General features: G+C 55.6%; 2 protein-coding genes across 7 annotated transcripts in view; both read left to right on the top strand.

Annotated features, from left to right (window-relative positions):
* AGRN (agrin) overlaps nt 1-11,881 on the top strand; it is a 114,026-nt gene extending 102,145 nt beyond the window's left edge. For 5 of the 6 annotated variants that reach the window (XM_027658180.1, XM_027658179.1, XM_027658178.1 and 2 more), the window contains 6 exons: nt 576-692; nt 1,179-1,368; nt 1,961-2,048; nt 7,128-7,352; nt 7,930-8,033; nt 9,414-11,881. In XM_027658180.1, coding sequence (XP_027513981.1) covers nt 576-692; nt 1,179-1,368; nt 1,961-2,048; nt 7,128-7,352; nt 7,930-8,033; nt 9,414-9,571 — 882 coding nt within the window. In that variant the 3' untranslated portion in view covers nt 9,572-11,881. Of the gene's footprint in view, nt 1-575; nt 693-1,178; nt 1,369-1,960; nt 2,049-5,388; nt 5,422-7,127; nt 7,353-7,929; nt 8,034-9,413 lie in introns of all 6 variants that reach the window. The other variant, XM_027658182.1, reaches the window with a different exon arrangement.
* A 4,638-nt stretch (nt 11,882-16,519) lies between these two features.
* The window catches only part of LOC113954208 (tyrosine-protein phosphatase non-receptor type 11-like), a 39,317-nt gene continuing 37,921 nt past the window's right edge, over nt 16,520-17,915 (top strand). Inside the window, exon 1 of the mRNA XM_027658254.1 lies at nt 16,520-16,607. Coding sequence (XP_027514055.1) covers nt 16,594-16,607 — 14 coding nt within the window. The 5' untranslated portion in view covers nt 16,520-16,593. The remainder of the gene's footprint in view (nt 16,608-17,915) is intronic.

Genomic DNA, 17,915 nt, shown 5'->3' with positions numbered 1-17,915 from the left:
CCCTGGCTCCATCCCAGGTGCCCAGGAAGGGACATCATTCCTGCTTGGAGAACCCTGCAGTTGGAGACTCTCCTGGGATTTTCCAGGCTGGGCAGATGGGACTGCAGGGTGACAGCAAGGAGGGAGATTTCTCCTCCAAACACACACCATGTGGGATTCAGGAGAACCTCCTCTAGCCATGGCAACCTGTAGCAGCCAGAGGAACCCAGTTCAGGTTCCTGAATCCTTCTGGAACCCATTTGGGTTTGAACATCACCCCCAGAGAGACTTTGATATTTGGTTACTTGGTTTTGGGGGATCACGCAAAACCAGACCCCCCCCCCTCCATGCCTGAGAGCATTAGAACAGCATCTCCCCAAAATTAAACCCCCAGAGAACCTTTTCTAGGTGCCTGCTGGTGGGTGGGACCTCGCAGCTTGGCATGAGGAGGTTTCCTGGAGGCCCCTTTCGTAGAATCAGAGAACATCCTACATTGGAAGGGACCCACAGGGCTCATCGAGGGCAACTCCTGGGCCTGCACGGGACACCCAGGGATATCCTGACATCATCTCCATCATCTCCCCTCTCCTCCCCAGGTGCCTCACACCTACCTGAACCTGAAGGAGCCGTTTTACGTTGGAGGAGCCCCTGATTTCAGCAAGCTGGCTCGAGCAGCTGCCATCTCCACCAGCTTCGAGGGGGCCGTGCAGAGGGTAAGGTCCTGCTGGGCAGCCCAGTGTCCAGCTGGGAGATGTGACATCTGCCCTGGTACTGCTGGAGGGGAGTGAGGAGGAACATGGCAATGGGCCTGTGGGCCCACGGGGAGCACCCCTGCTGGAAAAGTGGCAGGAGGGGAGGCAAAGGTGTGTCAGAGGAACATGTGGGGCTTGGGGCTGGTTCCCATCTCCCCTTATCCCCAAGGACACTGCCCTCTGTCCCCCCATGGCAGAGAGATGGGGTGGTGGAGGATCACCACAGAATCATGGAATGGTTTGGGCTGGAAGAGACCTTAAAGCCCATCCCATTCCACCCCTTGCCACAGGCAGGGACACCTCCCACTAGCCCAGCTTGCTCCAACCCAGCCTTGGACACTCCCAGGGGATGAAGCAGCCGCAGCTTCTCTGGGCAAACCTGTGCCAGGGCCTCCCCACCTCCTGGATAACATAACTCCTGTGTTTCCTCCTGCCTGCACGTGCCAGATCTCCATCAAGGGGGATCCCCTGCTGACGGAGCAGAACATCCGCAGCGCCATCGAGATCTCGCCCTTCCGGGGCCACCCCTGCACCCAGAAACCCAACCCCTGCCAGAACGGGGGCACCTGCAGCCCCAGGCTGGAGAGCTACGAGTGTGCCTGCCAGAGGGGCTTCCACGGGGCCCACTGTGAGAAAGGTGAGGGGCCAGGGTGGGCTGGGTGTGGACCCTCACCCACACTACCAGACACGGCTGGTGGCAGCAGGACAGTGCAGGAGATCTCGTTCTTCGTAGAGTCCTGGAATGTTTTGTGTTGGAAGGGACCTTAAAAATCATCTCATTTTCCATGGGCAGGAGAACCTTCCCCTAGCCCAAGCTGCTCCAACCTGGCCTTGGACACTCCCAGGGATCCAGGGGCAGCCACAGCTTCTCTGGGCAACCTGTGCCAGGGCCTGCTCGCCCTCACAGCCAAGAATTTCTTTCTAATATCTAATCTAAACCTTCCCTCTTTATTATTAAGTTTGAAGCCATCAAACTGAAATTTCAGTTTAAATTTGACTGACAATTGATGACTGTTGGCTGCAAAACGGGGAGATGGTCCCAAAATTCCAGACCCTAAAGCCACAGCAAACCTCTCCAGGGGCTTACTTGGAGTGGCACGGGGCTGACACGCCCCAGGGGGTGGCAGGTTGGTGCTTGCCTTCATCCTCTTAGGGATGCTCAGTGTAAAGGGGGATTTTCCTGGTCTCCAGGGGTGGATCCTGACAGCTCTTGTCTTTCCCACCCCCAGTGATCATCGAGAAGGCTGCTGGGGATGCAGAGGCCATTGCCTTTGATGGCAGGACATACATGGAGTACCACAATGCTGTCACCAAGAGGTAACTGGGCTGCTGGGCTGAACCGAGCTCTGAATGAGGAAATAGGGCCAACAGCAGGAAGAAGAGCTGGGATCAAGGAATTCCAAAGGGAAGCAAACCAAACTGGGGCTCTGAGCAGCCAATTCCAGCCCTCACCTCTAAAGTTGCCTTGCTGGCAGAGGGTTTGCCCCAAACCAGCAGTGCCTGGCCAGCTTCAGGTCTGGCTGGGTGTGGGGCACCTGGGTCAGCACAGCCTGCTCTGGGGGTGGGATGGAGCTGCATCCTTTGTGTCCCTGCCTGTTTGTGCCACAAGGGTCGTTCTGCCAGCACAGATGGACCATCCCTGCTGTGGGACCTGTCTGACCTCCTCCAGGCTCTGCCCAGCCCCGTGCTGGGGTGCACCCCATGGTGTCTGTGGCTATGCTGCTCCCTGGGGCTGCTCTCTCAGGGTGGGCAGAGCTGCTGCCTGAGGTCCTGCACAGCCCCTGGGCTGGATGTTTCTCCTTCAGGACCCTCTGGTTCCACTGTGGCCTGGCTCAGTGCCCTTCCTTCCTCACCACTGTGTCCCTGTGGTTAATTCCCAGCTCCAGAGCAACTGGGAGAGGGTGTTGGATGAGACTTCACCCATCTGCCCGTCACACCCTCAGCTTCTCTGTGTCCTAACACCCTGCCTGGGAGGGTGTCCGTGCTGAGCTGTTGTCTGTCAGTCTCTCTGTCTGTCTGTCCCTTCTCAATGTCCCTGTTTCTTTGTTTTCAAGCCACCTGGGCAATGAGATCCCTGCGTAAGTACAGCCCCCCCTGCTCCCCTCTGCCCTCACCATTGACACCCCAACCTCAGCCCACCCGTGGGGGAGCACAGGGCAGGGATGGGGGGAGGAATTTGGGCCCTCTCCCCGGGTCTGCCACAGGCAGGTGTTCCCATTCTGGGGGGAGGAGGACTCAGGGACTGACCACAGCTCTTGGTGCCCAGACACGGTGCAGCAGGAGCTGCACAACCCGGCTCTGCCACAGCCAGATGTTGTCCTGGCTCTGCCACAGCCAGATGTTGTCCCAGCTCTCCATAGTTTCATTTTTAAGCATGATTTTTTTTTAAGTTCAGCAGAGTTCTTTAAGCACAGTTTGAGGCTGGGCACAGAGGAGGAAGGTTCCTGTGAGTCACTGTTCCACCAGCAGCCGATGGAAATCCAGGGTGCTGATCCTGCTCTGGTTTCTTCCACCATGGATGGGGCATTGCTGCTCTAGAGGGGAGGCCAGACAGGGCACTGGGAGGATGTTCCCCAGCCAGAGTGTGGGGCCTGGGAGCCCCTCAGAAGATGCAGTGGAGACAGGGGGTCAGAAGAAGGGTCTGGGCAGGTGAATGGGCAGAAACTTCTTCCCTAGAGCAGCCCTGGCAGCTGTGATTTGCTGTCTTGTCTGTCTGTCCTGCTGAGCACCAGGGGTGGAATGGAAGCCCTGCTCCATGCAGATCTATTCCCAGGTGTCTGGGGGAGAGCTGGAGAGATTCCTGCCTGTCCCATCCCCATCTCACCTCATTTTCTCCCAGCTGGGCTCAGGCAGGGCTTGGGGGGCTGAGCTGTTGTGTGCATGTGTGTCAGTGCCTGGGGAGCCACAGAGCCATCACCTGCATGTTCACAGCACTTGGGGAGGTGCCCTGGGTTTAGAAAGGGCTTTTCAGGAGCATCCTAAGTATCCTCCTGAGCTGGGCAGTGCTCTCCAGCAGTGAGAGCCTCTAGTGACCCACACCAGTGCCCCGCTGTCCCTCTGCACCCCCAGAGCCATGAGCAGAAGGTGTCCTGCCTTTCCCAGTGCTCTGCAAAGGGAAGGCCACCATTCCCAGCCTTCTCCCTGCCTGGCCCAGCCTATTTTGGCTGTGCATGCCCCATCCTGAGAGGGAGCTTTAGTGTTTCTCCCCATATTCCTCTGCTGGGATGTGGCCACCGCCCTCGCCAGCCTTGCCAGGCTGAGGGACCCATAAAAGTAGGGGTTTTTTGTGCCTCCAGGCAGACACTGGGGTGTGCCCTGGGCAGGACTGACACTGCCAGTGCTTCTCCGGGCTCTACTGGCCGTGACATGCCCATACCTTTTTTACTGGCACATCCATTTTTATCCATACATGTAGCTGGAGCTGAATGTAGCACGGGACCTGCAGTGCCAGAGGGACAGCTGGACTCCTGGATTTCCCCTTCTCCACGCACACCCTGTTCTCCAAGTGCCCCAAGGCTGACTCAGAGGCTGTGTGTGACAGTTCCACTCCATGGGAGCCTGTTCTCCAACACCCCAAAGACAGGACGAGAGGACACGGCCTCAAGTTGCCTCAAGGGGAGGTTTAGGTTGGATATCAGGGAAGGTTTCTCCACTGGAAGGGTGGTCAGGCATTGGCACAGGCTGCCCAGGGCAGTGGTGGAGGCACCTCCCCTGGAAGTGTTCCAAAAATGTGTGGATGTGGCACTCGAGGATGTGGTTTAGTGGTGAGCTCTGTGCTGGATGATCTTGGAGGGCTTTCCCAACCCGAGTGATTTTGTGAATCCAAGAGAATTCCTGCAGGGAAGGGTCCTTGTGCAGGGCCAGGGACCCAAAGCTCCCTTCCCCCAGCAGTGTGTCCCTGGGATCCACACCCCAGCAGTGTGGGTGAGCACCAGGAACACTGACAGTCACGGAATCATGGGATCATTGAGGTTGGAAAAGCCTTCTAAAATCATGAAATCCAGCTTTAAACCCAGCAGCACTAAACCACGTCCCCAGGTGCCACATCAGCACGTTTTTTGAGCACTTCCAGGGCGTGATGATTCCACCACTGCCCTGGGCAGCCTGTTCCAAAGCTTGACCATGTTTTCAGTGAAGAAATTTTCCCTAAAATCCAAACTAAACCTCTGCTGGTGCAACTTGAGCCGTTTCCTCTCATCCTGTCGCTTGTTCCCTGGGAGAAGGGACTGACCCTGACCCCCACCCAGCTCCCCTCTCCTGTCAGGGAGTTGTAGAGAGTGAGAAGGTCCCTTCTGAGCCTCCTTTTCTCCAGGCTGAGCCCCCCCAGCTCCCTCCACCACCCCTCAGAGAGCTGTGCTCCAGACCCAAGGAGCACATTGGAGCATCCCCACCAGCACAGGGCTGGATTCCCTCCTTGCCATTATCCTGCTCCCCCCTGGCTAAGCCACCACTTCCAAACGTGTTGGAGGCGACTCATCCACCCCCAGGACGGTTCCTGGCGCTCCCCACTCACGCTGGGCAGGTTCTGTGTAGGATGAAGAGCTGCTGGTGCTGAGCAGGGGCTGTTCCCTGTGTGCCAGGGGGGTGGGAGGGAAGGGAAGGGTCTCCTCTGCTGCCCCCTGCTTATGGCACGCTCCCCTTTCTTCCCCCACCTGAGTCCCGAGGCGCTGGACTATCCCGTGGAGCCCAGGTGAGTGAGCCAGGCTTTGTGCTCTCGTGTCTCGTGCTCTGCTGTCGCTGCCTCAGCATGTCTGTGTCTCCCTGTGTGTGTCCTGTGTGCCCAGGTCCTTGGCTTTTTATTTGTGAGGGATACAGCTCTGCAGAGGGGGAACAAACAGGGAGGGAGCCCCGACCCTCCAGCCCAGGATCATAGAATCACAGAATCAGCTGGGTTGGAAGGGACCTCCGAGATCATCAAGTGCAACCCTTGATCCAACCCCACTGTGGTTCCCAGCCCATGGCACTGATGCCACATCCAGTCTCAGCTTAAAAACCTCCAGGGACGGAGAATCCACCACTTCCCTGGGCAGCCCATTCCAATGGCTGAGCACCCTCTCTGCAAAGAAATTCTTCCTAAGATCCAACCTAAACCTCCCCTGGCACAGCTGAAGACCGAGCCCTCTTGTCTTGCTGATGGTTGCCTGGGAAAAGAGACCAACCCCCCCCCGGCTCCCCCCTCCTGTCAGGGAGTTGCAGAGAGTGAGGAGGTCTCCCCTGAGCCTCCTCTTCTCCAGGCTGAACAGCCCCAGCTCCCTCAGCCTCTCCTCACAGCACTTGTGCTCCAGTCCCTTCCCCAGCCTCGTTGCTCTTCTCTGGACCTGCTCCAGCCCCTCAATGTCCTTCCTGAGCTGAGGGCCCAGAACTGGACACAGCACTCCAGGGGTGGCAGCAGGGGACAGGCTGAGGTACCCTGGCAGTACCTCAGGCTTCATGCAGAGCCTCGACCAGCCCTTTGGGTGCAGTGTCCCTTGGGAATAAAAAGCTGTCTGTGTTGTCCATGTTGTCCAGCATCCCTGTGGCCACCCCACAGGGCATCCTCAGCTGTTGCCAAGAGCCTTGTGCCCATTCCAAAAGGGACTGAGCAGAGATGGGGATGCCAGTGTGGAGGAAATCCTGTCCTTCCTTCATTCCTCCCTTGGGAAAAAGACACCTCATGTAGGAGAAGGAAGGCTTTGCTGCCTCTGTGGGCAGCCTTCCTCCCCTTCAAACTGCTCAGCCTGTCACAGTCCCCAGCCCTGGGGAGCAAGGCTGGTGTGTCACAGCCTGCAGGGACTGATGTGCCTGCTCTCTGTGCTCCTGGGAGGCAAAAGGAAGGAGCAGGAGCCCTGTGGCTTTGGAGGTTCAAGCTGGATAGTGGGGAAAAAACACCAGGAGAACTGTGCAGGCCCTGCTCAGATCAGCAGGAGGATGGAGGAGCTCCAGGCTTGGTGTTCCCAAGCTCAGCTGGGCAGAGCCCAGGCTCTGAGTCCTGCTTTGAATGGGAGCTGGGTTAGAGACCTTGAGGGCCATTCCTTTGATCCTCTGGCCTGGTTTAGAGGTTCCCATCTGCTCCCACCCCAGGCACCAGGCTTTCTGATATCCCAAAATCTGTGACCCCTCAGGCAGGGACAGACCCCAGGCAATCTGATATCCCAAAGTCTGCCAACCCCTCAGGCAGGGACAGACCCCAGGCATTCTGATATCCCAAAGTGTGTGACCCCCTCAAGTAGGGACAGACCCCAGGCATTCTGACATTCCAAAGTCTGCCAATCCCTCAGGCAGGGACAGACCCCACATGTAGCCTGATGCCAGGAGCTGGCTGGAGGTTCTCCCAGCAGTTGAGCCAGCTGGCTGGGAAGAGAAGGCTGCTCCAAGGAGCTGCCTTGTTTTTAACTCTGCCCCCATCTCCCCACGCAGTGAGAAGGCCCTGCAGTCCAACCACTTCGAGCTGAGCATCAAAACAGAGGCCACACAGGGGCTGATCCTGTGGAGCGGGAAGGGGCTGGAGCGCTCGGACTACATCGCCCTGGCCATCGTGGATGGGTTCGTGCAGATGACCTACGACCTGGGCTCCAAGCCAGTCATCCTCAGATCCACGGTCCCAGTCAACACCAACCAGTGGATCCACATCAAAGCCTACAGGTGGGAAGGCTGGAGGGAGGGAAAAGCCGGGAGTGGGACGGGCGAGCTGAGTCACGGCGCCCCGTGATCCCCAAGGATCGCTCCTGCTCCCGGATAATAATAGAGGAGAGGCATGTGGGCAGTGCCCTGCGGAGGGCAGCGTGTTGGGGCACGCCTGGAAATGTCAGAGGGGCAGGAACAAGGCGGCCTGGGAGGTCTGTGCCTTTTATTTGAGGGTTTGACATTCTGGCCGCGTTGAGCCCGAGCTGCCCCTCGTTATTTTTGGTGGTGGTGGGAGGGGTGAGGATCACGTGCCTGGCGTGCCAGGGATTGCTGCTGGTGGCTCTGGAGGGAGCTGTGCCCGCTGGCAGGGCTGGTGGTGGGGCTGTGGGAGGCTGTGGGGATGCTGGAGGGGAGCACTGGAGCAAGGACTGCTCCGTGTCACAGCCAGAGGGAGAGGAGGGCTCAGCTCCCCTCACCTTTGCAGCTGGAGAAGGGCTGATGGTGCCCAGTGCCAGGGTTTGGTGCAAAGCAGAGAACACCTCTGGGTTTTTCCTCTAATCATCTTCTGTTCCTTCTTCCCTCCCTCTGGGAGCAGGGTACAGAGGGAAGGCTCCCTCCAGGTTGGGAACGAAGCTCCCATTGCTGGTTCTTCTCCACTTGGTGCAACCCAGCTGGACACAGACGGGGCCCTGTGGCTGGGTGAGTTGGTGTGGGCAGGGTGAGCATCCCCTGTGCCCCTTGCTGAGGGATTCACAGGTGGAATGGGGTGGGGATGCTCCCTGCCTTGCTTCAACACAACACCTTTGTCTCCCAGGTGACCTAAAAATTCCCCTGCTTGTTCTCTGCTTACCAGGGCAGGGTGGTGGTGACACTGAGGGATGAGGGGTTGGCTTTACCCACCAATGCCAGTCCTTCCCATGGCACAGTGTGCCCATTGGCTGGCCTGGAAAAAAACAGTGCATTAGAATCACAGAATCACAGAATGGTTTGGGTTGGAAGGACCTTAAAGCTCATCTCATTCCACCCCTGCCATGGGCAGGGACACCTTCCACTGTCCCAGGTTGCTCCAAGCCCCGTCCAACCTGGCCTCGGACACCTCCAGGGATGGAGCAGCCACAGCTTCTCTGGGCAACCTGTGCCAGGGCCTGCCCACCCTGACAGGGAAAAATGGACTTAGATTCCATTTACACTTTTTGGAAGCATCTGTTTTTATCTCCCCAGTCTAAGCCTGTAGTTCAGGTCTAACCTGACTCCCAAGGAGTTCATATTCAAAAATGTTGCCTTGCCTGTGAAAAAAGAGAGGATCCTGGGGGCCATTTCTCCTTCTGAAATCAGCCTGGAAGTTTATGTGCAAAGCAGAATTAGTCCATGAGAGATTTTTGCTTGGCTTCCCCACTGGCCCCTCCAAAAGTTGTGTTTGCAATCAGCCCCTCCTAATTCCAATGTATTTCCTGTTTAATGAGCCCAGAGTTGATGTTGCAGTAACTGAACTAAAATTTAGTTTGAATTTGGGACCAATCCCCAAGGGAAAGGAAACTTTTGAGTTGAAATGTGTATTTTAGAACAAAAATAGCTGGAGAATAGAAATACCCATAGAAACGAGTTGCTGGTTGAAGTGTCTTCAGGAAACCTGCAGGCAATGGTTGGAACTGGCACGACTGAGCTAAGTGAAGATAACTACTATTTATTTTCATAAAACTAATTAATTTAACTGACTAACGAATTCATATTTACTATTAGCCAGGAAAGAGGTTTCTCCCTGCTCTTGGGAAGACATTCACAGCCTGGCTGAGGTTGGAACAGACCTCTGAGGTCGAGTCCAACCTGGGACCCATCCCCACCTGGGATCCAGCCCAGAGCACTGATGCCACATCCAGTTGTCCCTTGAACACCTCCAGGGATGGGCATTCCACCACCTCCCTGGGCAGCCCCTGGCAGTGTTTAACAACCCTTTTCCAGGAAGAAATCCCCCCCTAGTTCCCTCCTGAGACATTCCCAGTGTGTGGGGGGGTGTGACACTGCCGGGGACAGTCTGGCTGTCCCCTGCCCCGTGCCCTGAGCTCTGTGTGTCTCCTGCAGGGGGGCTGGAGAAGCTGAGTGTGGCTCACAAGCTGCCCAAGGCCTACAGCACTGGCTTCGTTGGCTGCATACGGGATGTCCTTGTGGACCGCCAAGAACTGCACCTGGTGGAGGACGCTTTAAACAACCCCAGGATATTACACTGCTCGGCCAAATAGACCCCCAGAGACCCTCCCTCCTCCTTCCCTCCCTCCTGCCTATTGCTGTAATTATTTTCTATTTTTGTAAACTTATTGCTTTTTATATTTTTGGGGGGGGAGGAGGGAGGGAGGGGGGAAAAAGGGAGGGGAGGAGGAGACACCTTTTTCTTTCGGGTTATCCGTTCGGTTGCAGCCTATCCAGGTCAGGCAGAACTCGAATCAAACAGCAGCAACAAAGAACAAACCTTGAACCAAGTCTCCAAGAAGTGACAGAAGAACTTGCCCATCACGTTGTAAATCTTCTTCATACTTGAAGCTTCTTTTTTTTTGGGGGGGGGGTTGCTTTTTTCCCCCCCTCCTCCTCACTTGTGTTCTTGGGTTGTCGTCCGTGCCCGCGGGGGGGAAAAGATGCTGGTGCTGGCGAGACCTGTGGCCTTCATGGATTCACTGCCTGGCCCCAACGTCCCCTCTGCAGTGCTGGCTGAGCAGGGAGGTGGCAATTGCCACCCCTGCTTCGGGGTCTGGCTCTGCCAAGCCTTCCCCTGGCCCTGTACTCACCCGACCTCCCTCCTCCCCCCCTCCTTCCTCTCGCTCTAATTTATGTGTGTAAGAATCTCAAGTGCTTTTCTCCTTCATGCTCTGTTAAAATCAGGGATGCCATGCACTGGAAGAGAGACCAAGGCCTGCTCTGAGCAGGCAGGAAAGCATTGCTCTTTGGTTGTCTTATGACTGTTTGCTGGACTGAGAGGTGCTGGGGGGGGAAATGTTGATTTTCTCTGTTGGTTCTCCTCCTCCTCCTCCTCCTCCTTCTCCTCCTCTTGGACATGTGCAGAAGCAGCTGTGAAACCTCATTTCCACGCTTTGTGTTCATCCAGATGTGTCCCAACCACCTGTTTGCCCTTGGCTGCTCTTCCCAAGAGCTTCTGCCCACCAAGCCTTGCCCTCCCACACGCTGGGGATAACTTGGAGCTCCTCTCCAAGGGCTGGAAGTGCTCCCCCCTCTTCCAGCACCACCAAACAGGCTGGGAGGGCACAGGGACTGGGTCCCTCTTTGCTTTTAAAAGACCTGTTGGATGTGTCCTTCCATGACCCACGTCCATTTTCCAGCCTCTGGGGCATGACTTTGCCCTCGGACGCTCTGCCAGCCTGGGAATGCAGAGCTGGCACTGGAGCCTCTCCCACGAAGAGAATTCGGAGTTTCCACCTTGGATTCAAGTTTTTTTGCAACGCCCAGGGCAGTGCAGGGTCTTCCACGCCGTGATCAAAGCTCCTCTGGACGCTGCCAGCCCAGCAGGAACAGCTCCAGTGGGAATGGGAGTCGGGACTGGACTGTTTTGGGGGGGGCGGGAGGGGATTTTTAGGTGTTTTCTTCCTTGAAAGCAAATGTTTTAGTGCCAGTGACAAAGCCAGTCCGTGTGTTTGTGAGTGGATGGTGCGTGTTTGTGAGTGTCTGTCACCCAGCACACGTTTTGCCTGCAGCCCTTGGATCTCCTGGGAGCAGGAGAAGAGCCAGTGGATCCCAGCTCCGAAGGAAACGACCCTCTCCATTCGAGTTCCTTCTCCATGGGAAGGATTTCATGATGCTGTGGAGCATCCACGTCCCTTCCCCACCCTGAGGTGGCAGCTCTGTGTAAAAACCAGCTTTGTGGAGTGTACAGGACGAACCTGAAGGATCATTAATGTTAATTAATACCCAAGGTGCCATCGTTTTGCAGTTTTACCTTCCAACTTCCAGCACACCTTTTAAAAATGGTGTTTCTTGGCACTCAGGTTTTGAGCCACAGAAGGTCAAATGCCTTCTCCTCAGGGTGAGCTCTGAACAAAGGGGAAGAACGTGTGTAAAAACCACTCGGGGTTTTCTTTTTTATTTCTTTTTATTTGATTGAAAGAAAACTATCCCTCCCCCCCCCCCCCCCCCCACCTTCCCTATCCCCAATCTGTGACATTCCTCTGCAAATCCAGGGGTTAAATATTCCACAGAGGGGGGGCTGTGCCCTCTGTGGGATAGAGACTGCTCTGTGTGTGTGTGTGTGTGTGTGCCAAAAACCACATTTTAAGTGGCTGCTGTATATAAATCCTGGGTCCTGGTGGGGATTGCTGTGCCCTGGAAGGGGGAGGGAGGTGTGAGACCCCCCCCAAATCCGTGAATTTTGAGAAGGGGGGAATTTCCAGCTGGGCATTGCTGAGACAGGGCTGGATCCTCCAGCTCCAGAGGGACAGGGGGGCACGTGCAGAGGAAGCTGCTAATTTTCTCAAATGCCACTCGAAACGAAGCCAGGGGTCACTGCAAAAAAAAAAATTACAACAACCCAACAGCTAAACAAAAAAAAAAAAAACAAAAAACAAAAAAACTCTGTCTGCTTTTGCTGGGGCTTGGAAATGCCTTAAAACAGGACGTGGTGTCCTCGTTGTGGAGCATCTCGAACCAAGGTCAGGCTCAGCAAGTGCTCCCTTGGGGCCATGCACTTAACTGGGGCTTTATTTTTAATAGCATTTATAACATGTATGTACAAAAAACAAACAAAGAAAGAAAGAAAAAGAGACATTGAGGTTTGTTTTTTTTTTTTCTGTGTTTGGGGTTTTTTTGTTGATTTTTTTTTTGTTTTTTTTTGGTGGGGTTTTTTTGTTTTGGTTTGGTTTTTTGGTTTTGTTTTGGTTTTGTTTTTGCTCTTTTTTTTTTTTTTTAAATGTCCACGTGGCTTCATTTATAGGGTAAATTAATGACCATTGTGAACTGCTGTATGAATTCTGAAGGGCAATGCACAGTAGAGGAGCAGCATGATATAACCATTACTAACTTGTGTCTTTCGTCAATCACCATGAAATAAAGTTTGAAAACTATTAAATATGTTTTTAAGGGGCCTGTTGCTTCTTTTTTTTTTTTTTTTGTACTTTATCTCACACTTATTCACTGCCTCCTGGATAGATTTCCCTCAAAACCTGAGTAGCTCATGCAGGTACCTGCTGTATCTTCTAAATTCAGCTTATTTATGAATTCCAACCTCAATCCCACCCACCCAGGGTTTGCAGGACCTGTGTGTCTTTCCCTCCCCTCTGTGGCCATCACAGTGGTTGCAGCAATTCAAGGGTTTTTTTCCCCCTTTTCCAGCTGTTCTTTTATCACCTCATCTCAGGCAGCATTTTCAAAGAGCTTTTACATCCCATGGACATCATTTTCCAAAGAGGTTTTGCATCCCATGGACATCATTTTCCACAGAGGTTTTGCATCCCATGGGCATCACACTGTGTCAGCAAGACTGAAGTGATGCTCCTGTGGCTTGTTCCTCGTGGATGGCAGCATTTCCCCATGGCCATGGAAAGCCAGTCTCCAGCAGGATATTGGTTGGAGACAACGCTCTGAGGCACAGGATGTGATTTTTGGGGTGTCCTGTGCAGGGCCAGGAGTTGGACTCTGATCCTTGTGGGATCTTTGGGATATTCTGTGAGATGGACCAGCATCTCCATTCCTGCCCTGAACAGGTTTTCCTGCTGGTGCCTTCCCACCTGGCTCTCCCACCTGCACCTGCAGCATCATCCTCCTGCCAGAAAAGGGCGAGAGGTGGAGAATTTCATTCATTAAAGAGCTCCCAGGTTCATCCAAGTGGGGTGAAGTGAGACCAGGACACGGGTTTCTTGCCATCTGGGAGCAGCTAATTTAGCAAATGGAGTCATTTTGATCCCAGCAGTGATGGGAGTTGATTGGTGTCTGAACTGGCTCTTGGGTGGACAATGAGCCAGCACAGACTAAGAGTGGGAAACAACAGGGCCACTGTGTGAAGCAGCCACGGGGGGATGCAGAGCTCACCACTGGGGCCATGTTTTGCTCAGGATCAGCCTCCTGGTGCAGCCTCTCCTCCACAAAGGCTCGATTATGCCATGTCAGGCACGGGCTTGTGAAGCCAGTCCCTCTTCCAGAGGCGTTTTGCCAGCTCTGCCGTGGAGCAGAGGGAGAAAAAGCCATCCTTGTCTCGGCCAGAGGGGAAAAGAGACCTTGGCAGCTGGAGGGATCTTTTACTACAGGCTGGAAAAAGCCATTGTGAGGGGAAGGAGGAAGGGAGAAAGGATAGAAGCCACTCTTGGGCAGGCAGCAGGTTTGACTCGGCCTGGCCGTGCTTTTGGCAGCCCTTGCTCTGAGCAGCTTCCCAGGGCTCCCAGGAACACCCCTGGCTGCCCAGGCAGCACCCACTGGGAGCACAGCAGGCAGCAGTTGGGGTTGGGTGGTGTCACCCATCCTCAGCTCTCTCTGGGAATCCCAGCCTGGCTGTGTGGGAGCCTCTCTGTGCCTTCAGTGTGGGGCCAAGAGCAGCTGATCCACCCTTAAACCCCTGAGTTGGGGCTCCAGTCAAAGGGGGACCTTCATTAAAGGCACAGAAATTCAGCAGGAAAAAAAACCCCTTGAGTTCCAGCTGGTCCTCAGAGATCACAGGGTGCAGCTGGGCTTAATTTCTGATTATAATCAACTGAGCACTGTCAGTCTGGTTGGGTTCTATAAAAGCACAGATTCACAAATAATTCAATTTACCAAGCCAGGACTACAGGGCTGGTCATGTTCAATAAGGATTTGCATGATCCAGACTCTGACTTTTCTGGCTCCCCTCTCTTTTACATTATAAATTTTTGGGCTCCAACCACGTGTTATAGGTTGGATTTGGTGGCTTTGGCCATACCTGTATCACAGACCTTGTGTTCTTCCTCATTTCTAGCCTCAGGGATGTGAAAGTGAAAATGTAAATGGGGCCTAATGAGGATCTGGGTTACTTTTGGTGGGAATTTACAGCTGCCAAAAAAAAAGGTGGAATAAACACTCCGTTCCTCCTCCACGTGCTGAGGTGGCAGTAAAGGCTGGCTGACCTTCTCCAGGGGGTCCACACACACATCCTCATCTCCTGAGTGGAGCAGATTTATAACAAGGCTTGTTTTTCAGGATAACTCACACACTCCCAGAGTGCTGGTTCCTGTGAAGGGAGACGTGGATGGACTGGCTCGTTCCTGAGGGTGCTGCTGCCAACCAGGCTGGGACTGAGCCCAGAGAGCAAGAGGGGTCCCACAGACACCTCCATGGTCCCTCTCCACGGCAGCAGGTACCCCGAGGGATTGGCACATTCCCAACAACCCACAGAATGGGATGTTCTGGATGCTGAGAGCAGGTCAGGGTGTGGATTCCTCTGGGGGGGGGGGGGTTATTTCCCTGGGATCAGAGCATTCCAATGGACAGGAGGGCTAAGATCTCCCAGGAAGGGACTGTTTTCCCCAGTTTTCTGCCTCCCAGTTGCACAGCCTGGAGACCAGTAAAAAGTGGGGAGAACAGTTCCAGTGGTTTCCTTTTTTTAACCAAGAAGCTGAGTCGCTGTCCATGTCCCTCCCTGCCCACCAGAAAGGGTCTCAGCCCACTGACACACACACACAGGTCACATTTTTGGCCTCACAAAGGAGCCTCAGTGCCCCGAGAGAAGGTCCCAGTGCCCGGGAGCCTCGACAAGAGGGGAAAAGAGGAAGGAGAGCCCAGAGGTCACCATTATCAGGGGTTGCTATTTGGCCTCCGTGGTCCTCGTTGCCCTGTGAGCAATCCAGTGGCATTCAGGGAAGCTGAAGTCAGAAATGAGCTGGCTCCTGCTGCCAGCTCCCTGGGTATTCCCCGAATAGACACGGAATTCGCTGAGTCTTATTATAGTTATAAAACTGCTATTTTTGACACTAGGGGCAGACTGAGGGAGAAGGAGGGGGGGGTGTCACTGGCTGGGTCCTGGCTTTTTCTCTCTCTCGGACAGCTGGCTTTGTTTTCTCACCCAGCATTCATGAAAGGTGCCAGATTGAGGGCATTTCTTTGGGTTAATTCCTGTCTTTTATGGGAAGCAACAGATATTCCACGTGAGTTTGCTAAAGGCCTCTGAATTTACACTTCAGATGGCAAAATGTGCTTCATTTGTCTGAAGTCCACGGCGTGGCTATAGCACACCTGGCCCCCAGTTTATCCCAGTGGGAGGTTTTGGTGTCACCACAGATGCTGGGATGAGAGTGGGGGACTCAGCCTGGGGACACTGTGCCCTCCTGACTCCAAAGCACCCCTGAGTCAGGGGCTTTTAGGGATAACAGACGTGGCTGAGCCTCACCAGCCTCAGATGCTCAGTGCTTTGTGGCTTGTTCCACTATTTTGGCAGCTTCTATGAACTTTTATGAGCTCAGCCCCACAATCAGGACCTTTAGCAGTGTTTGGGTACTGAGGGATGTCTTAAATTGCTGCTGGTCCCCCTGTACCACACCTCAAATCCTGGGTTCATTTCTGGACTCCTTACAAGAAGAAGGACATTGAGGGGCTGGAGTTTGTCCAGAGGAGGGAATGGAGCTGGGAAGGGGCTGGAGCAGCAGGAGCAGCTGAGGGAGCTGGGGGGGGCTCAGCCTGGAGAAAAGGAGGCTCAGGGGGGACCTTCTACAACTCCCTGACAGGAGGGGGGACCTGGGGGGGGGGTGTTGGGCTCTGCTCCTGGGGAATAAGAGACAGGACAAGGGGAAACAGCCTCAGGCAGCACCAGGGCAGGTTTAAATTGGATACGAGGAAAAACTTCTTCACTGAAAGGGTGGTCGGGCATTGGAAGGGGCTGCTCAGGGCAGTGATGGAAACACCATCCCTGCAAGTGTCCGAAACTCCTGTGGATGTGGCACTGGGGGGGGCACGGTTTCGTGGTGAGCTCTGTGCCAGGTTCATGGTTGCACTGGATGATCTCGGGAGCGCTTTTCCCACCGTAAGGACTCCGCGACTCCATCCCACGAACTCCCCCGCGCTGCCAAGCCCCGGGGTGCGATGGAGACGCGGAGAACGCGCACCCAGGAGGGCAAAGGCGCGGGGGAACAGACCCAGGGATGGGGCAGCGGGGCCGGACGCTGCGGGCATGGGCAGCGGGACCCGGGCGGGGCGGAGGGCGGGGATTCCCCCGCGTCATAGGGAGGGGTTTCCCCGGCGGTCCGGGCCCAGCGCCCGCCGGGGCGCGGCGGTGCGGGCAGTCGGTGCGGGAGCGGGGCCGGGAGCGGAGCTCCGCGGAGCCATGACCTCCCGCAGGTAAGGAGCGAGTCGTATCGACCCGACAGCCCCATCCCATCCTATTCCATCCCCTTCCGACCCATCCCGTCTCATCCCATCTCGTCCCGACCCGCGGGGACGCGGCCACCGGAGCGCCCGCGGGTCCCGGGCACCGCTTCCACCGGCTCCAGCTCGGACCTGTCCCCGGCCCCTCGGCTCGCCCTGTGCCCCTCGGCTCGCCCTGTGCCCCTCGGCTCGCCCTGTGCCCCTGTCCCGTGTCCCCGTGTCCCTTGCCGTGCCGCCGGCTGCGCGCTGTCGGAGCTCGGAGCTCCGGTGGTCGGGATAAAGTCGCACCTCCCGCGCCACCCCGTCCCCCGGTTGCCACCCCCGCCCCTCTCCGGGTCACCCCAAGCCCTCTTTGGCCCCGTGGTTTCTCCCCGGAGCACCCCAAGACCTTTGGGAGCATCCTGTCCCATTCGGCTCGGTCCCCAGTACTGGGGATGCTGGAGAGGGGATCCCAAAATAGGAGAAGCGTTAAAACTTGCTTAAAATGTCTTTGTGGGTTGCGAGGTGAAAAAAGGATATACTTTGGAGCATGTGGTGTGTTGGTGGTGCCTCCCCCGGCATCCCCCAAAGACGCTGTTGCTTCAGTGTTTTTCTGGGTGGTGGCAGAGCCTGTGTGACTTGGGGACATCGTCCCTGCTTGGTTCTCCTTCTCCGCTGTGGCTCCAGAAGGGATAAATGGACATCCAGGGGACGGGCTGGGTCACACACCCGCGCTGCAGGGCAGGGGGGATTCTTACGGTTGGTTCTTCATTCCTGCCTGTCCTTTCCCCGAGACAGCCTTAAGGTGACCTGAAAAAGCTTTTGTTGCTGTTACAAGTCGAGTGTGTTCCGAACAGCCCCGGGGAGGGAGGTGGCCGGGGAGCAGCCGCTCACTCCGGGCCGGGAGCCGGGATCGGTTCCAGGACAGGGAATGCTCGGTGGTGCTGCAGGACCCAGCACGGCCGGGTCATGGCAGGGGCTGCCACAACCACCTCCCGAACGTGTCACAACTCCACGTTCTCCTCCCGCACATTCCCGTAACTCCGCGATTCGGGGGCTCCGTTGGTTTATGGTTTTTTTGGGGGGCTGTTCCCTCCCCTGCAAGCGCCGAGCTGTTGTTTTGTGAGCGGCTGGTTCAAAGCGTGAAGAAGTTTAGGAAGAGGCAGCGTCTCTTTGGGCGGTGCCACGCGGAGTTACAAAACACGCCGATGGGCGACGGGGTGAAAAGCAGAGGGCTGGGAGCTGGGGCCCGCTGGATTTCATCCCCAGCGCTGGTAGAGCTCCCCATGCCCACAGGCAAAT

This window comes from Corapipo altera, unplaced genomic scaffold (genome assembly GCF_003945725.1).
Source record: "Corapipo altera isolate COAL_440 unplaced genomic scaffold, ASM394572v1 301, whole genome shotgun sequence".
NCBI lineage: Eukaryota > Metazoa > Chordata > Aves > Passeriformes > Pipridae > Corapipo > Corapipo altera.
Note: the sequence above shows the minus strand (reverse complement) of the source record. Positions and strands in the feature narration are given on the sequence as shown.